The sequence below is a fragment of the Phoenix dactylifera genome, chromosome 17 (genome assembly GCF_051530095.1).
Source record: "Phoenix dactylifera cultivar Ajwa chromosome 17, Ajwa_hap1_PhDact_Kaust_v1.1, whole genome shotgun sequence".
NCBI lineage: Eukaryota > Viridiplantae > Streptophyta > Magnoliopsida > Arecales > Arecaceae > Phoenix > Phoenix dactylifera.
Window position 1 is genome coordinate 19,653,895 of NC_143206.1, and position 22,093 is coordinate 19,675,987.

Consider the following 22,093-nt stretch of genomic DNA (forward strand, 5'->3'; position numbering starts at 1 on the left):
AAATTAGAAAATAAAATATAAAATAATTTAGAAAAAAATATCCAGCATAGAGTTCACAAAATAGTGTCCACATGGTTAGCCGTATAACTAGCCATCCGACAACTAAGGGCTCATTTGGTTCGTGGGAAAAGAAGGGGGGAAAGTGTGGTCAACGGAAAAGTAATGAGATGCCTCTTGTTTGGTTGGAGTTTTCAAAAGAGAGAGAAGGGAAAGTTGTATTTCCATGGGAATATGATTCCCACATTTCATGGAAAAGTTGTATTTTCATGGAAATATGATTCCCATATTTCATGGGAAAGTCTTTCTCATAAGAAACATGGAAAATTTACTTTTTCCATGAGGCAGGAATCACTCCATTTTTATTTTTTTTTAAAAAATCCCTTCAATATTAAATAAGCATTAAAGAGACATTAAAAATTTAATTTTTATTAAGGATATAATAAGAATTATATATAACTTTTCTAAGAAAGTAGATGGCCAACTAAATATAAATACTTTGTAAATTTGTTATTTTTTTATGGTCAACTAAACATACCAAAAGTACTTTCCTAAATATGCTTTTTTTAAAAATTTATTTTTCAAAAATTATTTTTTTTAAAAAAAAAAATTTCTCACGGACCATACGAGCCCTAAATATTTTCAGCTGGTACCTGAGCAACCCTCACAATTTCCCTATTTTGACATAGAACCCTAAATCCGGACCTGATGGGGCCCCCTTGGTACTTACACATGGTACCTTGTCTTCCAATAAGAGAAAGTCGTCGAGCTTATTAGGTAAAGCAACTGACATCCCAATTACTATTGCATTAAATTTGCAACAAGTAAAAGGAAAAAAATAAAAAATAAATCTCTCCCATCCATTCAGCTGTTCGCACATTAAAAACCCTTCCACCCATCAATCCATTTCAAGTTCTCAAGTCCACTCTTCTCCCCTTCCTCCTCCTCCTGTGTCTCCGCCCCCAATTCTCCCAACCGTCTAACCCCAACCCACAAATGGCGAAACCCCTCCTCCTTCCCACTTTGCTCCTCTTCCTGGTGTACTCCTCTTGTTTGGCCGGCGCCAAGGTGTGCCCCTCGTGCGGCTCCACCGCCGTGCCGTACCCTCTGAGCACGGCGGAGGGCTGCGGGGACCCCCTGTACAAGATCCGATGCGACAATACGACGCGTTCCCTCTTCTTCGACGCCCTCAACGGCTCCTCCTACCCCATCACGTCCATCCACCCCTCCATCCAGCGCCTCGTCATCCGCCCTGCCCCCTTCGCCTCCGCCTCTGCCTGCGTCACCACGGACCTCCACTCCCAGGGCATCATGCTCAACAGCTCCCTCCCCTTCAACGTCTCCAGCAGCAACACCATCATGCTCCTCAACTGCACCTCCCGCCTCCTCCTCTCCCCCCTCAACTGCTCCTCCAACAGCCTCTGCCACATCTACGTCAACGCCACCGCCGACGCCGCCGCCTGCCGCCCCATCTCCATCTGCTGCACCTTCGTCGCCGGCGGCTCCTCCACCTCCTACGCCGTCCGGGCCTCCGGCGTCGGGTGCAGCGCCTACCGCAGCTTCGTCAATCTCGACGCCGCCGGGACGCCGGTGGCGCGGTGGGGGGACAGCTCCGGGGTGGAGCTTCTGTGGTCGTCGCCCCGGGAGCCGATCTGCCGGTCCCAGGCCGACTGCGAGGCCGGCGTCAACGCCACGTGCAGGGCGGATCCGGCGTCGGGCGGGACGGTCAACCGGTGCTTCTGCAATTCGGAGGCTGCTTTGACTTGGGACCCCATCAGCGGCACCTGTGCCGAGAGTGAGTTTGACCGTCATCCGTTTCTTTCTTCTCCGGATTACTCGCTATATTAATCTCCTCCGTGACTCTTCGTCGTTCCCTTTCCCATGTAGATGTTACGGATTCCTGTGAGAGTACGGGAGGATGCGGTGGAACAAACCATGGGCCTCTGATTGCCGGTGAGCTTCTTCTTCTTCTTTTTTTTATCAATTTTAGATTGTGCTAATGCTATTATGATTGGTTATTTTATTTTTAAAATGAATCGTGAATTGGTATCGGATCAAGATATTTGTTTCTTGCAAAATGATACCTTTTTTCTTCAAATAGTCATGGTCGATATATATATTCATCACCTACCTCCTTATGCTGAAATTAGTATAGTTCTCTGCCGTTTATATGGGTATATCAAACACCTGATAGCACCCAGCTGCAGCCCGTTTCTGCTCAATGAAAGTAGAATAGTTGGAAAGACGACAAAGCAGGAGAGCGGACCATTTCAAGGGGTCTGATATCTTAATATAAGCTTTTAAATTCAACAAGATTTTGACATGGATCAAAATTACTGTAGTACCTCCGTCTTGGTTCTTATAACTCGGTAAGACGGTATTGGTGGACCGGTAGTGGAAGTAATATTCTAACACTACAAAGTGGACCTGAACCGTACCTTTTTTTCTTCTTTTTTTTGCGCGCGCGCATAATTGTTTGCAGAGGATGGCTTCAACTTTGGCTCTTTTTACCATCTAGATGCGTAGATCAATATTACCTTCTCGAGAATTCTTTAAAGATCAAATCGTTCTTCAGTTGCATGTTTGGTGTACGGTTGTGATCAAGCTCCCTGGGAGTTCAAATAATATTCATCTGACCTCCTTGGTGTAGCCTATGATTTTTCTTTTTGCAAGTTGGAAAATTAAAAAAATACAGTGTAAATATATCTGCAGTAATCAGAAAACAAAAAATTCAAGGAGAAAGACATGTAGAAGAATCCTAAAAATAAGATCTAGTACGGCGAACCAGATAACCTATTATTCAATCTTCAGCACTGTTAGCTTTTTTAGAAAACAACGCATGCATTATCTGTTAATAGTTTTGTAAGAGTGGATGAAGTCAAAAAGCCATCTAATAACTGGCAAAAAAATCTTAATCTAAATAAATATGAGAAATACTTGATCTCTAGGTAGCATAAATTAGCGCTGCCGCTAGTTACAGGGATAGGACTGGAGACAATTAGGTCGCACCTGTTTGTGGGAAGAGGGGGGAGGCTGTTGCTAGCGTCTCAAACTCACTGAAGTTGGTTCCCGAAACAGGGCTGGTGTCGGGTCTGGGCGCGGCACTGCTCGTGGGCACGGCGGGCTTCCTCTTCTACCGGCGGCAGCGGCGCATCCGCGAGGCCCGAGAGCGCCTGGCCAAGGAGCGGGAGGAGCTCCTGAACACCAACAATACGAGCGGCCGCTCCGCCAAGTACTTCACCGGGAAAGAGATCAAGAAGGCCACTGCCAACTTCTCCCGCGAGAACCTCCTCGGCATCGGCGGCTACGGCGAGGTCTACAAGGGCGTCCTCGAGGACGGCACCCCGCTGGCCGTCAAGTGCGCCAAGCTCGGCAACACCAAGTCCACCGACCAGGTCCTTAACGAGGTCCGCATCCTGTCCCAGGTCAACCACCGCAGCCTTGTCCGCCTCCTCGGCTGCTGCGTTGACCTCGATCAGCCCCTCATGGTCTACGAGTTCATTCCAAACGGAACTCTCTCCGACCACCTCCACGGCCTCCGCCCGCCGCTCCCCTGGCGCTGCCGCCTCTCCATTGCCCGCCAGACTGCCGAGGGCCTCGCCTACCTGCACTCCTCCGCCGTGCCCCCCATCTACCACCGCGACGTCAAGTCCAGCAACATCCTCCTCGACGAGAAGCTCAACGGGAAGGTCTCGGACTTCGGGCTCTCCCGTCTGGCCGAGTCCGACCTCAGCCACATCTCCACCTGCGCCCAGGGCACCCTCGGCTACCTCGACCCCGAGTACTACCGCAACTACCAGCTGACCGACAAGAGCGATGTGTACAGCTTCGGAGTGGTCCTGCTGGAGCTGCTGACGTCGCAGAAGGCGATCGACTTCAACAGGGGACCCGATGATGTGAACCTGGCTGTGTACGTGCAGAACAGGGTGGAGGAGGAGAGGCTGATGGAGGTGGTGGACGGCTCGCTCAAGGAGGGCGCCACCCAGGTGGAGCTGGACACCATGAAGGCCCTGGGTTTCCTCGCCCTGGGTTGCTTGGAGGAGAGGAGGCAGAACCGGCCGTCCATGAAGGAGGTGACTGAGGAGATCGAGTATATTATGAGCATCGAGGCCGGTGGCGTGGAGCAGCAGCACAGTGCCTAGGAGGAGGGCATGACTAGAAATAGTAAATACCTCTATCCGGGTTCGACGATGGTTCGACGATGCCATGGTATGGCGTCGCACCTGCATGTTACTCTGCACCCACCCCTCTACGAGTCTACAGGGAAGAGAAACTAGTTATTATTATGCTGTGAATATTTTGCTTCGCTGTGGCTGTGGATGCCACAATGTTTTCGTACTTATAATGTCAGCAGGATATGTTTTCCAGAATCATTCTCAGAGTTCTGTGCCTTTGGAATTTTTGTCACAGCTGCGGGAGAAAGTACTGTATGCTCCACTAATCTTTCCAACGACTCTTGATGCTAAAACCACCATGTTCCCACTAAAACTAATCCTTCAACATATATCATGACCGGTCCGATCCACTAGCAATATTTCCATCCATGTTTCGAGGCCTTTTCATTCCCACATCAGCCCCTCTCCAAGCACATTCAGGGAAACACGACATGTTCTCAGAAAAAAAAAATACCGCTGTCCCAAATAACAGAGGTGGAACCTTGCATGGCCAGAGAGCAACCTCACGTCATGGGCTCAAGGTTTAGATAGAGATTGAATTCTCTGGATTTGAAGATTGTATGGAAAATATGATTTATAAAGGAATTTTGCGACCTTCCTTCAGGTATCTTTTCCATTATGCAGTTGTATATAGTGGCTTGTTAGACCTCTCTTTCTTTTTTCAGCGCATGCCTTACTGTACATATCGAATTATACTGTTTCTGTGAGCAGAGTAGCAGAAGAAATGAAATATTGTTTATTAGCTATTCTATTCTTAGAAAAGCGCAACTGGAAAATAAAGGTCAGGCTTGCGAGAATGTGAGATTCGGTAAATCCTAAGATTGAAAATCAGCTGATAAGTGTTGATTGCATCCTGATTGCATCCTGATTGATGAAAAGGTTATCATGGCTCTTCCATAATCTACGATCGTTTTTTCTACACACACACACACACACACACACACACACACATTGTTCTTCCAATGTACTTCTTTTATGAAGAGGACATCAATTTTTCAAAATTTCAAGGTAATGATTCCTTTAATTTCAAGGTAACCAAAATTTTTCATGAAGGTGGCTCTTAGCTGGGTGATTTGCATCAAAGTTTGCCGGACCTTCTTCATCTCAAATCCCAAAACAAGTTCAGTTCAAACTTTTACGAGAAAGTCCTATAAAAACATCATCAACCGCAACCCAGTAATATAGGCGCGGTTTGGAATCTTCTTGATAAAAGGTGGAAGAGCATATTAGATGATGAGATCATGTTTGAGGCTTGGTTATGATTTGCAGGTTAGCTGGGCCAGAATTTAACAAACTTACTGGGCCTTCAAATGTTTCCTAATCATAGCCCTTTTTCGGGATACATTTGAGCTTCGTGACAAGCATCACAATCTTTATGAACCGCTCGCTCTGAAAAATACCAGGATCAAGTAGGACCGGCGCGACGGGTGAGCTTCCCTCTCTTGAGCAAGTGTCATCCCTCACAAATGTATCACGAGATTGGATAGGAGAGATTGCTATAGTTCCATATTAACTAATAAAAGAGATGCCATAGAGGTTTATTAGTCTGGGACCCGCCGACCACAAGCTTGGCAATGAATGCACCTGTGATTCTGTGAATGGAACTTCCATTTGGAGGAAACAGAAAGCAGCAATGAGAATATGACAACAATTTGGTGCTGCTAAGACATCTTTCCAAGACGTTGTCATGTAAACAATGAGAATAGCCATGTACTCATTTCCAAGACGTCTTATGGGACAAAAGTAAAGGTAACCTGGTGAGGATCTCTCAACTGGCTATGTGTAAGGCCCGCATGGACCATTTACCGCGCCGAGCATCGCAGCCAAGAAAACGGAGCAAAAATAAGCGCTCACTGCCGGCCGGGATGGTTCAACACCGAGAGACCGAGTGGTCAACGGAACCAATAGGCTAGCTTCAGCTAGAACTTTTTATGGTCAAGAAAGGCGGACTGGAGTTGTATCTTTGGTGCCAAAGAATGATTGACGTCCTCTTGCGATGTTAATAATTTGATCGCGCCTCACACAGATCTTAAAACTAAACTGAACTACATTCATTCATTTGCTTGCACAGCTCTGTTAGTGACAATTGCAATGGTGGATACGTGCGAAGGAAGATGACTCCTTCTTTCATGCAAGAGATGCGGTTCTTTTATTTTTCATGTGAAAGGACTCACCTTCCTTCGTATGAATCCACCATTGAACTGTACAGTGGTCGCTTCGAGATCTATCCTGGTAGATGAATGAAGGTTTGGGAATGCCTTGCGATCTACGCAAGACGCAATCCAACGATTGATATTATGAAAAAAACAAAAGATCAATCATAATTTTTCACTTACTCCTCAATTCTTTATCTGTAATTGTGCAACTTTGATGTATTCCTTATTGACTTGCAGATCGTGCATGAACATAGCGAACACCACCATGAAGATGAAGATCCTGATGAAGGTGATAAAAAACCACATCAGATAGTTGCACCTGAGTACAAGCGTCTAATAGTAATTGCTGCCAAAAAAAGAAAGGGAGAGCGAGCTGATGCATTTAAAATTGATCCTGATAAAGTAACTGGTCTTAGCTTAAGTGAGCTAGTGTTTGAAAAAGCTGTAATTTCTCATGGAACTGAAATTGTCTAGTACCTTTAGAAAAGAACATAATACTTTTAGGTGATATTTCATATCTGCCCTCTTTTCTATTGGTGTGAGCATGCATAAGCCTTCGGTTGCACACCTTCCATTTAAGTCAAATAGTTGAGAAGTGAAGAGATTGCAGGTTATCTTAAATAATACGCATCTCGCTTTTTTTTTTTATTCTCATGAACTAAATTTTGCCTGATAAATTTCTGCATGTAAAATACGTTGGAGCACAAATTCCCGAGCTGCACAAATCTTTTTTGTAGGTTTACTCAAAAGAACCTATTGAGGATTTATCCAAAGGGTACACGTTTTACCTCCTCTAATTACGGCCCATTACTCGGTTCGATGCATGGAGCTCAGATGGTTGCATTATATATGCAGGTATTAATTCTCCTTTAGCAATCCAAATTTTCTTTCTTTAGGAAAAAAACAACTACTTCATGATAACCATTTCTTTATACTCATAGATAGGCTTTATTCATGTCTGTTCTCAGGAGATTCATTATACGATAAGTATGAAATGATATAACTTGGGCTGGAGATGGTACTCCTATATGGTGTTTATAATGGGATGGCCAGATTTTGCTTGAGAGGAGGAACTTTTGTACATACCATGGCAATTTTTCGGGAAATATAATTGAAATCTTTTTGGATCTCACCACCACTTTCATGCAAACATCGATTTCTTCAATGCATTGAAGAACTGGGATTAGTTAGGACAATAGCCATCTTTCCTGAATTCTGTTGATGATTGCAAAACCAAAGCAAGGATTTTGAAAATTCTCAAGGTTACTTTAAAATAAGTTTACTTTTATGAGCTTATGTTAGAACTCCTCGGATATATGGACCAAAGTATGGCGACTATTTATGCTGATTAGATGCTTCTATTAGCTATTGTGAGCTTTTCATATAGATGGGTATACTGAAACCTAGAAGACTGAAATATATTTCATTGCCGAATGATAGACTTATTTTTGGCTTTTCAATCACCCATTGCAAAATGGATCGCGATCATGAATTTTTTGTCTATACATATTTATAGATATTCTTTGAGTTTGCTGGAAGCCTATAACATGGAGAGCTATTGACCAAATAAATACAGTTGAGATGAACCCATTTATTTGCCTTACTTGTTGAATTTTCTTTTCTGAGTCTGTGATCTGAATCTTACTGGGGTTGTTACCTTGTTGATCTCTCACATTTAAAAATATTATTTATGATCTCTTAGCTTGACACATCAGGGAAGGACTTGGTCCATATTGTTTGAATTATGAGGGAGAGAAGTAGAAATTCTTAAAAACATTTTATTACATGAAGTAGATATCTGGAAGGAAAAAAGAATTCTGTGTCAACAGGACAACTGTGATACTCTACATGGCACAGAACATATAAGCTATGAAAGTGGAACAATAAAAAATGAAACACACTTAACCAGTTCTGAACCAGATCAGCTAATGTGCATGCTATTATTCTTTTTCCCAAGAAAATATGTCAGAATATTTCTCATAAAACTCCTTAACTTGGAACATCTCTTCCAAATGTTAGTTTGTCCAAACTTTTTGATGTAATGACAAGTTGATTCATTTCCCATGTGTATTGATAGAGTGTAGAGCCTGCATGAAAACCAGTCCTAGTTGTTCTCCACTGTGCCTCAGAATCAAGTCCAAATTATTCATATCTACACCTGTTTATGGTTAACTTTGGCAGACTCGGCTTCCATTTGAAGGTCTAAGGCAAGCATTGTTTCTGAATTATTAACTATAGGTCGAGCTTCAATTGTATTCATTTTTGGACTTCTTGACATAAACACAAACTTTTGGACTTCTTTACTTCAAATTGAAACTTTATTCTTCATATTGAACTATGTATCTTGTATCATGTATCATGTATCATGTATCATGGACCATATATCATATAACATATACTATTTTTTTTATAGATAGAAGAACATAGGAGGGAGTCTGATGAGGTAAAGTTCTATAGAATGACTCATACCCACTTAGATGATAGCTTTATTCGAGAAGAGTCTAAAGATATTATCATATGTTTTTTGATAATAGATTTGTGCAATGATTCGTAGTTTCATTTTTTATATCATTAATATGTAACTTTTTTTAAAAAAATATAGGATAGGGTTGCATTTTGAGACTCAACCATCGGTAGGTAACTGCTCCTACCCAAACAAACCTCCTCGAAACGGCCTTACCACCAATACTCCAATTGTGCCTCTCCAAAGCCCTAAAAACCCTGGTGCCTGCTAGTGCCGAATCCGAGTCCCACAAACTGGCTTTCAAGCTGTACGCTGTTGCTAGTTTCATCAATTTCACCCTCATTCTAGTTCTCGTGATCCATCTCATGCAACTTTTGATCGGCACCATGAAACCACCCACCTCCCACACAGTGAAGCGCATCATGTGGGTTACACTAGCGGTCTCATACTTCACCTTCTTCCTCGGGACCGTTCTCAACATGATGGCTTGATCAGCAAGTTCTATCTCTATGTTCGTGGTTTCCCTTTTTATTAAATAAGAGCAAATGCATGGAGTCATATCCTCTTGCATGTTCTCATAGTGTGCACCTTTGTTTGTTTTAGTTCTATTTTGAATTGATCGCTATATTCGAACTGGTGTCTACTATTATGTATCATATAAAATTTTTTATCTAATTTGCTCTTATATAGCTGCTTTGATTTGGGCATAGTGGTGCAAAACAAAAAATATTATCCAAAATATATTCATTAAATAATTTGGTTCTTGCTTTTCTTGTCCTTCTCGTTGGATTCGTCGGGATCATCGGACAACTTTTTCAGATGATGTGAAACTTTTTTATTTGGTGGCTATATTGAAATTTCCTATCAATCTTTTATTTGGATATTAAATTTTGATCAAATTATCAAATCAAAATCATTTGTTCTCTTTCTTTTGTGTTGGAAGTTTATTAAAGCATTTGTTAGGTAAGTACCCAAAAAGAGAGCAAAAAAACTTCTGCTGGCCGCTGGAGGAAGGATCAATCCATGGCATCAACGAAAATTCTAATCTCATTGCAAGGTTAGGAACTGAATAATTAAAAATTTTATCTTTTAATTTTCAGATTTAAACAATGAGTCTAATTTTGTGAAGACCTGAATCATCTCTCCTCTCCATGATCAAATCCATGTTTCTATTGGATCTTGGAATTCGATTTATCTTTCAGTAGATTAACTGAGTAAAATATTTTATTTAGCTTGGATCGAAACCCCTTCATCACCTAACTTTGTTGAAATCTTCTGCATGGTATTTTATGCTTTGATTTTGATTTTGGTGTGTTAACCTCCAATTCAATTTCATGTTGTTTCGCCATGAATCCATGGTCTAAAAAATAGAAACAGGCTTTGAAATTGTTGGAAAAAAAATAAGAACAATTTCGACAGGTTCAATGCTGGCCATAGGGACATTGGTGGGTTAGAGGGGTGGTGAACGCCCGCTGCCGAAGTCCCTTCTTCCGCACTCTTGATCAGGATGGGCGAGGAAAAAGTAGGATGGAAGAACGTTTTCAATTCTTAGTTATGGCCAAAACCCCATCAAAAGAACCTGCCATTGGAAATAAATCAATCAGACTCATCCACCAATAGCTGCGGCTCTCGATGCTCCTCCCCCAGTCCAAAGGAATGCCTCAGGATGGCCTCACCTCTGAGACTCCAATTGGGCCTCTCTAAAGCCAACAATAGGTTAGCGATCCGAGTGGATCTTCAAGCGCTCTCATGGTGTTCGATGGGTGCACCATTTTCCTCCTTTTACTTTTTAAGGTAACAAAAGGCCATGAATTTTAATAGAAAAACAAAGGTTCCAATCTCGGTTTGTTTCGCAACCCCATATTCCCTTCTTTTTTTTTTTTCTAAATTTCTCCGCTCTGATCATTGTTCCCATACTACCATTCAGAATATAAGTCAAATCAAATGGTAATTTGTTTAGAGATATCTAATACCGAATAAAAGCATTTTAGTTTGAACCAACTCGAACAATCATCGAAGCGGCGGGTCTGTTTTTGACTACGTTTATAAAGAGACTCTCGGTCTTGGAGGGGGTTCAGAATTTGGTGGGATATTTTGACCCTATTGATTATTGTCGTATTCTTCTAAGGGTGAGGGGAACAATTGCAGGAAAACTGATTTCTCAAAATACCAGAATATAAATAAACGAGTAAATTACAAAAATTCTCTTGAGATTTATATTTATTACACTTATAATCCACTAATTTATAAAATCTACACTTATACTTAGTTAAATTAATGGCATTAACTCATAACTCAATAGAATATTAGCCAAACCATTAACTTAAATGGGACTAAATTGCCATGTCAGCAAAAATTTAAGAATGATCAAACTAGCCTTAAGTGATATAATATCCACCCAAGAAGGAGAACAGTTATGAGGCGCTATGGGTCTGAGCTTGATCTTGATGAATTATCATAAAAGAGTCATGTGCTAAGAAAAAAGCAATCTAAATCCTTCAAGCAAATGGATGCCTCCAAAATTTTCTGCTGCAGAAGATTAATATCAGAGTTTTGTCGCTTGAGCCAGCCTATCCATGGTCCAAGCCAACTAATGGAACCGTAACTACTGCACCCTTCAAAAAGAAGAGTTTTCACGCATGTACTGATTTAAATCCTTTTGATGATAGCTTGCTAGAGCTATTATAGCTCCATATGTGTATATATATATATATATATGAATCCTCATTCACAGCGACAATGTTAAGAAATCATATTCGACATCGGCCACATCTTTACCTACGCCCAAGGCACCCTCGGCTACCTTGACCCCTGGAATTACCGGCTGACCGACAAGAGCGATGCGTACAGCTTCGAGGTGCTGCTGCTGGAGTTGTTGACGTCGCAAAAGGAGATCGATTTCAACAGGGGACCTAGTGATGTAAGTGTACGTGCAGAGCAGGGTGGAGGAGGAGAGGCTGATGAAGGTGGCGGATGGCTCGCTCAAGGAGGGCGCCACCCAGCTGGAGCTGGACACCATGAAGGCACTGGGGTTCCTCGACATGGGTTGCTTGGAGGAGAGGAGGCAGAACCGGCCATCCATGAAGGATGTGACTGAGGAGATCAAGTATATTACGAGCATCAAGGCCGGTGGTTTGGAGCAGCAGCATAGTGCCTAGGAGGAGGGCATGCCTATAAATAGCAAATACCTCTATCTGGGTCCGACGATGGCATGGTATGGTGTGGCACCTGCATGTTACTCTGCACCCACCCCTCAAGAAGTCTACAGGGAAGAGGAACTAGTTATTATTATGCTGTGAATATTTTGCTTCGCTGTGGCTGCCATAAAGTTTTCGTACCGTATAATGTCAGCAGGATATGATGAAATAACTTCCATATTTCCCGAATCATTCTCAGAGTTCTGTGACTTTGGAATTTTTGTCCCAACTGCAAGAGAAACCGCAAGCTCCGCTAATCTCCCCAGCGACTCTATATGCTATAACCACCACGTTCCCACTAAAACTAATCCTTCAAGATATATCATGATCAGTCCGATCCGCTACCAATATTTCGAGGCCTTTTCATTGTCACATCAGCCCCTCTCCAAGCACAGTCAGGGAAACACGACATGTTCTCAGAAAAAAAAATACCGCTGTCCCAAATAACAAACAGAGCCGGAACCTCGCATAGCCAGATAAAGCAAGAGGAGCAAATCATGATAGAATGGTGCATCTCTGCGACAAAGCATCCAACCAAGAAGAAGTGCATTAGGAAAACGAGCATTTCCACTCGCCAGAACATTTAAAACGTTAGACCGTCCAGGAGGTAGAGAACAAAATTATCACAAGTCAAGCAAACACTCGACCCCAAAGCAACTGTTAACCCTAACAAAAACAAATAAATAAATAAAAATTATAATATGAAATATCCAACCAAGATCAAGAAGCAAATGCTTGGCGCACATCCGCTGATGGCAAAAATATTCCAGAGATTTCATGGCAAAATTTAAATAGGGAAATGCAAGATAAAACAAAGCACTCGTCTGAACTCCAACTTTCCGCAATCGACATGCAGATTCAATTAGGCCTTGGAGTAGCCCACTCAACCCTCAGGATAAGATTATCGTAACCATAACCATTAAGCTTGCTGATAGCTCTCTCTGCATCTTCCCTACTGACGAAGTTCACAAAACCAAAGCCCCGACTTACGCCAGTCTTCTGATCAACAGCAACATAGACACGAGTCACAGGACCAAAAGGACGGAAGAGCTCAAGAAGGTCAGGTTCACGGGTATCCTCAGAAAGGTTGGTCACCCGAACTGAGTTCTCGTCATTCCGACGCCTCATCTCAGTTCCGCTCCTCTCTGCACCAGCTCTCAAGCCTGGAGGAACATAAGTTCCCTTGCTAGGGCCTGATGAAGCTGCAGTTTCAGCAGCTGGAGGCTTGTCAATAAAGCCATCTGTTTGTGCGGCAAGGTCCTTGTAGGGGCATCTTGATGTCCAGTGGTCGCCCTTCTTGCCACAAGTCCTGCATACCATAAGAACAGCACCTGCTTTTCCGATAGCAGCCAACGGGTCTCCTGCAACCTTTGTTTCTTCAGCTTTGCTACCTGTAGTCAGGGGTACCAAGTCTTTAGTACTCACACGACTGGGGGGTCAAGGACTTAGCTTGAGGAAATAATATAAATGAAATAAGAAGAGAGGGATGAAATGGAAAAAACTAACAATAATTAAAAACAATGCATGATAATTTAATCATATTAGCTGCTGTTTCTCAGATCTGATGCTGTATCAAATAGTAATCCTGCAGGCCACATAAATTAATGTGATCTTTTAGAGAGAAACAACACCCTAGAAATCCTAAGGGTTGCAACAAACAGAAGAGTGGGAAAAAGACGCCCCTAACTTATATTAGAATGCTGAATATGATTGCTTCAAGTATCCTTTTACAAAACAACTGCATATACTACAAATAAATAATGGCTCCTAAAGCTCGACATTGGGCAAACTCCCAGATGATTTCAGCGATTACAATGTTTACAATGCAACAAAAAAAAAAAAAAATCTGCCCCCAATTAGCAAAGACATACAGCACTAGCAGATCCTAAATGCAACATCAACTAACTGGAAACTTATATAGCATTAACCAAGAGCCGCCGAACCATCTTGAACCAAGCAGTTCCGGGCAGCACTAAACCGGACCAAAAAGTTATCGAGACAGTTCGGCTGGTTGATTCGGTTCAGGAACCGAATCATTTTTTAAAAAATAAAAACTCTCTCTCTCTCTCTCTCTCTCTCTCTCTCTCTCTCTCTCTCTATATATATATATATATATATATATATATATATATATATATATATATATATATATATATATATATATATATATATCGATTCTACTCTCTCAATCTTCCTCTCCCCCCCTCTCTTTATGCTCCACGACAACGACAACTCCATGATGACGCCAACTCCATGACAATGACGCTAGCTAGGATTAGGATTTAGCTACAACGAATTACACCTCTCCATCCGCTCTCCTTCTACTCCCCCATCTCTCTCCCTCCCCTGGTTCCGGTACATCTCGGCTCAGTACGGCATGCACCAGTACCGCAATGAACCAGTTGCTGATGGTTTTAGAATCATAGAAAGCTGGTTCATGAAACCTTGGCACTAAACCATTGCAGATGGTTTTAGAATCATAGAAACTTGTTATTTGGACCATCTCAAGTGACAGGTATACAACCAATGTTTGACTCAATGTAATTTGGTCTTCTGGAAAATTAAGGTCTTCCAAAGGCAGTTATTCATCACAAAGAGGATTCTCCCACCAAATAATACCAAGCAAATAAACTTTTTTAATTGCAACCTTGTGGCTTTTAATACAGTGTACAGAGAATGATATTATTTGAGCGGAAAATGCACATAGCGGAAACATGCATATCTATAAATGATGCTAACAATTGTATGATACTGCAATAATTCAATTGGTGCTACTAAACTGAACAAAAAAATTCAACTACATGTTATGCAGACTACTAAATTGTATGATACCAAAATTATATTCAGAAACCTCACTGAACTACATGTTATGCCCTCCATATAAGGGCTTACAAAGAAGTTGCCTCAGGGTCTGAAGCCCCAAAAGAGAGGTAGGGCAACTAAAATAGTTCAACTATAAACTCTAATTCAATATTCATGATGCCCATAAACTATTCTTGTAATCCAACATCATCAAATTTGTGCTTATCTGAAGCAAATTCAACACTTTCATCATTAACAAAAATAGACTAGTCATCAACAAAAGTAGTTGCAAAAACAACTTTTCTCATTATGAACTTGTCAGCCACTTCAACATATTTCGTTTTCTATGCTTCTTCACAATTTTTTTTCTTATCATCCCACTTAGCATAATACTCCTTACCAACTTCAACTAGTAGTGACCAAATTCATAAAAATAGTCTTCACCTCATGATGGATTTGCATTTCTACAACTCACATCTCCATCATCAAAAACTCGTACAGCAATCTCATCCATGTTTATGCGCAACAGCACGGAATCCCATATCCATGTACCGAACTTGGCACCTTTTCCTCCTGAGCTCTATCACTCTTGTTCAATATTCCCTCGTAACCTCCTCTAGTAAATTTCAAGTCTCTGTCGCCATCTTCAATTTCAATATTCATTCAGAATTCCTCTTGCACACCACTTTATCAATGAACAAACAGTGTTTTCTTGTCTTTGGATTTTTTTTTAAAATTTGTAGAGTCTGTTTTCATGTTAGAGGGAGAGCTTCAAAGTCTCACTGATCATTTGCATTTTTTCTAGGTGCCCAAGAGAAGAGCACTATATGCATTAGAAATAGTCTTTCAGCATCAAACCTCCTCCATCTTGGGTGCAAATACCAACCCTTAAACATAATGGTGTGTGCCTCTACAAGGTCCATGCTCTGTACAATTCCAACATATGGCGTCTAGAGAGATGGTAAGCCCCATCCTTGTGCCTTTCAGGCACAATTCTACTTTACATAAGTAGAATATCTGTACCATGGATTGGGCCCTTACCAAATCCGAAGTTTACTAAGGTAATCAAAACAGACCTCAACAAGGATCGTATGACTGTTAGATTCAAGCCTTTCCTTAGAAGAAGATTTATGGATAGAATGGATTATTAAGTGGACTTGGGCATACTCTTTTGTGAAGGACTGACAGATTGATGCATGAATTGCAGCATGATGGATCTCAGAAAATAGGCTGAAGTATCCTGTTCATGGCCATGATCTATAGGTAATATCAGATGTATGTATTATTTTACATCTTCATCCTTGTCTATAACCACTCACGCACTAAAAGTACACGACTTAGTTGAAACACATCATACAGAACCCAGATGGTGCTTCTGTTGAAGGAGAGATAGATCTGTAGCCTGCAGCAAACAGTTAAAATGGAATTATAGCTAAGATTTTATTCAAAATCCTCTTTAACAATCTACACTATGCCCTTCCGATAAGAGCATACATGCAAAAGTCAGAGTCCAAAGCAATCCAAAGCACCGGCAATGGTCCTCATACTATTGAAATATTAATTTAACCAGAACAAGCAACAATTACTACTTATCACTTATATCATTTTAGTAATCCTACCCCAACAGATGGTTACAAACTTTAACTGTACTGACAACTTAACATCCAATATATCCAAATCAAAATCTACTTGCTCAAGGATTCACATAGCCTAAGGTCGGTTAGTATTTCCGAAAATTACTCAAGTCATATGATTTAAGTGTTAAACATCAGTCCTTCTCTACCTTCTCCTACTCTGAAGGCATTACAGTTCATAGCCCAAGCATACACAGACAAAGAAACCCTGCACATAGATTATTTGCAATCAGCTAAGAAATCAAACAAACACAAAAGGAAAGGGTCAAATATTACAAAGCAGTAAAGATTCTTTAAGATTCTTTTGCAGGATAAGGCAGTAAAGTGCTCCCCTAAATCCTACATTGCCCAATCAGTTTAAGCCCCGTTTAAGACCCAAAAAAGATCACTTTTACCAGAAGACGGAAGACAAGCATTTCAAGGTGTATGCATCAATGAATCTGAATTAAAATGAAATTTATTTGAGATTGTTCAGCACAAAAAAATCTAATATAGAATTCATGCGTCGATGTTTCACCAAAATTTTCATTTCCAAGGACTCCTCTTTACCGTGACTAACATATTAGATCAATAATCGGATATATGATGAACTACAAAAAAACACATCTTATTTGTCCTTTTCTTCTTTGGATCAACAAAATAAGACCAACGATTGTAGTCTGATCAATGATATTTTGAAAGGAGAATTCTCACATGTCATAGATGTGTCAACCTCTTCGCCAGAATTTTCATCGGGAAGGATTATCCTTCTACGTAATGAACAAACATATCCAATCAATATCTCGATGAGTAACCAATTCCATGGAAGATAAAAAAAGATCCTGCCTTTCCCTTATTTGTTTTCTTCTTTAGCATGAGAAACTAGGATTTTCAGAGAGATCAAATACAATCCAAGAAATAATCCCAGAAAACAAATCCAAACCCTCAGAAAACACGAAAAGGTGGAATCTTGAGAGGGTACAAAAAGGGAGAAGAAACAAACCTGGGGCGCGGGGCCTCTCGAGAAGGATCTCCTCGGTGGAGACCATGGTGAGGTGGCTGCCGGCGTCCTCGCAGGCGGCGTCGCCGAACCTGGGCCAGGAGCGGCGCTCGAGGGCGCGTTTGCTGAGGCGGGCGCGGGCGAGCTTGCGGATGCGGGTGGTGGTGGTGACCTTGACCTTGTTGCCCTCGTCGTCGAAGCGGTACTCGATCGTCTTCTTGATCCCGTTCTCGTCGGGGCCCAGCACCACCCGCGGCGGCAGCAGGAAGTCGAGGTCGCCGCCGTCATCCTCGTCGAGCTCTCCCCACCGGAGCTTGTGGGGGCGGGCCGCCTCCACCCCCATCGTCTTTCTCTTAGAACAAACACTCGCCCTGAGCCCCGAACCCTAGACCTTTCGCTTTGCTTCTCTGAGTCACGCGTGTCCGGTCTTTCGCGACGAGGCTTTCAGGCTCCGCGGATACTGGTTCGCGATTCATCATCAGCCGTTCCCAATATAAGATCTTATTTGTTGCAATGCCTACGTTAAGCTTGAACTAGTTCCGGCAGTCCAGTTGCCGGCACTAGTTTAAGTTGGATGCAGGATGTTACTTGTTTCTTGCTGTCCAAATTGGCATGATTATTTTTTTTGTTATTGGCCACTATCTTCCGCTATAATGATAAATATAATTCTAAATGTACCACCTCTCTTCATCATTATTTCATAGTTAAGGAAATGATATATTTACTCTTCATCTAGGCCAGAATTCTCAGATAAAAATGCCAAACTGGACCTATTATTGAGCATGGTGGTTAAAGGTGGAAGAGAGCAATAAACATATACAAGTATGAAAAGATAATTTTTTGAATGAATTTTTATTTCTGTATAATTTTCTCTAATTTTTATATGTGGTAAGCACCTGTCTCAATGCATGTTGTAGGGACTAGTTCGAACTAGCAATAGGTTATAATATAAGATATTTTTGTTATACTTAAACCATATGATGCTGTATATAATTATTATATCAAGTTTGAATGAATTCCACAAGCAGCAGGAAGAGAGGAGGGGGAGGAGATTCAAAGGAGCCTTCTTTTTCCTCTTTTCGGTGGTGATAGATAGTCCTATCTCTTCTCCTCCACACTCTCCCTTCCACCGCATAGCAGATAAGCTAAGAGAAAAGACGAATGCTTGAAGTTGCTTTCCAATGATTCGGTCTCTTCATCCTCTATTTGAGGATGGGATAGCTCAAAAAAGTGAGTAAAAATGCATTTTAAAATGCTCAAAAAAAGAGAGTAAAAATGCATTTTAAAATTTTCTTTTCATCTCCTGATGTACTTGTTTGGTAATTTTTTTCTGAAAAATATTTCACTTACCTGAAAGCACAAGATAACACCCCGAAAACTTTTGAAACACATGTTGATGAGCCCCATTAGTTTTTTCGTTGTGAAATTGGGACCGAACTTTACTCCAATTTATCTTTTTAGCCGCTTTAAGTTGACCTTTTCTTGTGTTCAGTTAATTGATAGAGCTGCAAAAGTTATTGTTATTTTTCCTAAATATTAATGAGGGCTATTACTCCACAAATTGGGTACCCATTCGAACTTGTTGATGAATGGGCTAGGTATGGGTCTAAAGTTAGCCCAGCAGAACATTTTGGTCATGTGTAGCTTTGTTTTATGATGCCAAGAAAACACTAGTATGGCTTTGTTACCATGCTTGATTGCATAGAGTGGAAGGCCAACCTCATAGTCATTGTTTTTTTTTTTGATAGAAACAAGAAAATCAACATAAAAATATATTGATCAAAATTTACTCATCTACATATCTAATAATTTATTGCATTTAACATATATCGGTATTGCCGAATTAAATAGTTTTTTTCTAATCTAATTTACATCATGAGGTAGTTTCAAAATCAAGAAAGATTTGTTTCCCTTCTTGATCCCTTCCAAAATGGGCTAGCCAGTCAGCTACTTTGTTAGATTCCCTTGGTGAGAAATTGTAACTCTAAACTTGCAGCTGTACCTATGTACCATCAAACTTCTGATATTGTTGAGGATTGTTTGTAAATGTCACATTTTTTTTAAAAAAAATAAAAATTAAGGCGCCAGTCCTTGACATAAAGTATTTGGCCTCTGCTTCTAATGGGTCTCTTGTCATTAAATGATCTGCAAATGCTCCCAACATCTGACCTTGAAGACATCTTTGGCACTCTGGTGAGTAATGATCATGCCTATGATCGATAAATTGCACTGCGGGCAAGTTACTATGGATATTCTTCCAAAGAAAATTCCGCACTTCAGGTTGTATTCCACAAACTCCGTCAAATATGATCCGAACCATCTTTCCTATGGTGTGTGAAGAAGTGATAAGCTGATTTAAACTGTCGAGGCACCCTCATTATCATCCTGCTCTTGAATTGTATGGGGATACTCATGATTTCATCAAAAAAAACGCTTCCAAACTGATCAATGGCCTCCATATTAACAAAAAAGTAGCCTTTTGATTGAGAGGCTCTCCTTATTCCGTTTGTTCCATTCTTTAATTAATAAATCCAGGGAAAGTGCCTCACTTCCTCCATTGTTCCACAAAAAAAAAGAAAGAAGAAAAAGAAAGAAGATTAAGAGGCTCTACTCTACAGAGACGTCATTGCTAACTTGCTGTACTGTGTGTTTGAATCTCCTGATAGATTTTAAGTCTATATTATTGAGAAAACATCATTCGGGGCTGAGTTAGATAATGTTATTCTCACTGTTTTCCACAAGTTCGGCAGAGTGTTTTGAAGCCATAATCCCTTTACCTCATCATCAAAATTGATACCCATTGCGGCTAACTGATTAATGATCCCTTGGAATGTATTCAAATGATCTGTCATAGGAGTTCCATCCTGATACCTCAAGGACATCACTTGCTTTATGAGGAATAATTTATTGTTTCCAGTTTTTCGAGCATACAACTGTTCAAGTTTGGTTCATAAACTACGTGCATGTGTCTCTCCACTAATATGATTCAAACATTGTCATCTATCCATTGCCTGATATATCCACATACTTGTCGATGAAGCAATTTCTACTTCTCTTCAGTTTTATCATCGGGTTTCACAGTAGAAAATACCGGTTGATGATAACTTTTCACATAGAGAAGATCTTGCATCTTTTCTTTCCATGTATGATAATTAGTACCATTTAGATTAATTATTCTAGCAGTATTGGTCTCCATTGTTCACACAAGTCAAAACAATTCAACAACCCACTCTAATAGCACTTGTTGGGATTGGGAGGTAACAACATATAAGACAATTAAAGCACAACGGAATCAACAACTCTCCCACAATGTGTAAACCTGTTAAGAAACAAAAAACTGGAGCCAATCCACCTAATATATATATATATATATATATATATATAGGCATTCACAAATATCTAGCTGATCAAATTATCAGAAATACAAAAAGAACACCAAATTTTTACATGGAAAGCCTTTCCAATGTGGAGAATAAAAACCATGGGACTATAGTCCACCCAAAAACTTTCACTATCAACCAATAATAGATATTACAATCAGTTCTCTCTAGCTAAAATTAGAGGCATATATCACCACATAATCTCAAGAACAATATTTTTGGCAAACATCAATAATAAGAGAGCAAGATTAAGAAGATCTCACATGAACAACAGCCACGTTTCTACAAAATCTGACTGTGCTAGAACCACGTGTTGTGAGCATGCTGTCCAAATTTCAACTCGATCGGACCACAGATCGCCTTTCGATCGTCGTTTGATCAAGACTGCACGTTGAATATCAATTCTGCATCTTCTCCGCTGCCTCCCTCTATTTTTAACTCGTGGAAGACGACTCACATACCTTACCTTCTTAACATAAAACGTTGCCCTAATGAACCTCTCATTTTGGGCTAAAAATAGTCTAACCAAAATAGGCTAAAAATAATTAACTGAGCCCACATTTGTTGGGCCAAGTCTCCTCCAACATAGGGGGGATAACCCAACACATGTTTCCAAATCATGGATGTTCTGCCAGTTCCCAATCTCAACTAGCCGCCATCTTGCTCTCTGTACTTTGCTAACGCAAGTTTTTCTCAAATTCCATTTGTAGGCCCAATCAATTCTTGCTGCTTGTTTTGGTAGTGGTGAAAGTATTAGAATAGCTGAAACTTTGGCATAGGCCCATCTTTTGGCTTTATCCACTCTCCAAAGACAGATGAGAGGAAGCAAGTGAAACATTTTTTGTGGCTTGGAAGCTCTACCCATGCTTGACCTGACTGAATTTTAGATAAGGCTTGATAGTTGATAGGCAGTGCAGTTATTATATTATTTTCTTGAGAAAGGCAGTTATAGTGTGTTAGGCCAGAACGATTTAGGTTAGATTTGAAAAGGTCCATGCTTGCAGCAGGAAATCCAGAATTGTCATTCCAGAACAAGGCAGGTGAGATTAGGGAAGGTCCCTGTCTTGCTGTCCCTGTTTGCAGCAGGACAGAGATCAGAATGGGACAGCAGTAGCTAGCCACTGAAATCTTCATCCATGATCTTGACCATAAACTGATTGTCGAGTCCTTAGGATCAGAGTGGCCAAGCATAACATTTTGCTCGGACAAACAGCTTGCAGCTAATTGAATTGAATAACTTTTAACTGACAAATCATATTCAATTAAGTCATTTTCTCAAGTCAACGGCGTTGATGGTCTAACCTCTTGG

General features: G+C 40.9%; 2 protein-coding genes across 2 annotated transcripts; one reads left to right on the top strand and one right to left on the bottom strand.

Annotated features, from left to right (window-relative positions):
• The first annotated feature begins 895 nt into the window (after nt 1–895).
• On the top strand, nt 896–4,370 carry LOC103716779 (wall-associated receptor kinase-like 20). Its single transcript, XM_008804935.6, has 3 exons — nt 896–1,792; nt 1,885–1,950; nt 3,076–4,370. Exons 1-3 carry the CDS (start codon nt 994–996, stop codon nt 4,137–4,139), a joined length of 1,929 nt encoding a protein of 642 aa, XP_008803157.4. The 5' UTR covers nt 896–993; the 3' UTR covers nt 4,140–4,370.
• An 8,279-nt stretch (nt 4,371–12,649) lies between these two features.
• On the bottom strand, nt 12,650–17,879 carry LOC103716760 (uncharacterized). The gene is made up of 2 exons (XM_008804910.5): nt 17,408–17,879; nt 12,650–13,380 (listed from the first exon to the last, which is right to left on the bottom strand). Exons 1-2 carry the CDS (start codon nt 17,745–17,747, stop codon nt 12,848–12,850), a joined length of 873 nt encoding a protein of 290 aa, XP_008803132.2. The 5' UTR covers nt 17,748–17,879; the 3' UTR covers nt 12,650–12,847.
• Between the last annotated feature and the right edge of the window lie 4,214 nt (nt 17,880–22,093).

Bases quoted from the DNA above. Each gene is read 5' to 3' on its own strand.
- LOC103716779 (XM_008804935.6), top strand. From the start codon at position 994: ATGGCGAAACCCCTCCTCCTTCCCACTTTGCTCCTCTTCCTGGTGTAC. The intron at 1,793-1,884 runs GTGAGTTTGACC...TTTCCCATGTAG, and splicing joins CAGCGGCACCTGTGCCGAGA to ATGTTACGGATTCCTGTGAG. The intron at 1,951-3,075 runs GTGAGCTTCTTC...TTCCCGAAACAG, and splicing joins CCATGGGCCTCTGATTGCCG to GGCTGGTGTCGGGTCTGGGC.
- LOC103716760 (XM_008804910.5), bottom strand. From the start codon at position 17,747: ATGGGGGTGGAGGCGGCCCGCCCCCACAAGCTCCGGTGGGGAGAGCTC. The intron at 13,381-17,407 runs GTTTGTTTCTTC...CCCTGACTACAG, and splicing joins CGAGAGGCCCCGCGCCCCAG to GTAGCAAAGCTGAAGAAACA.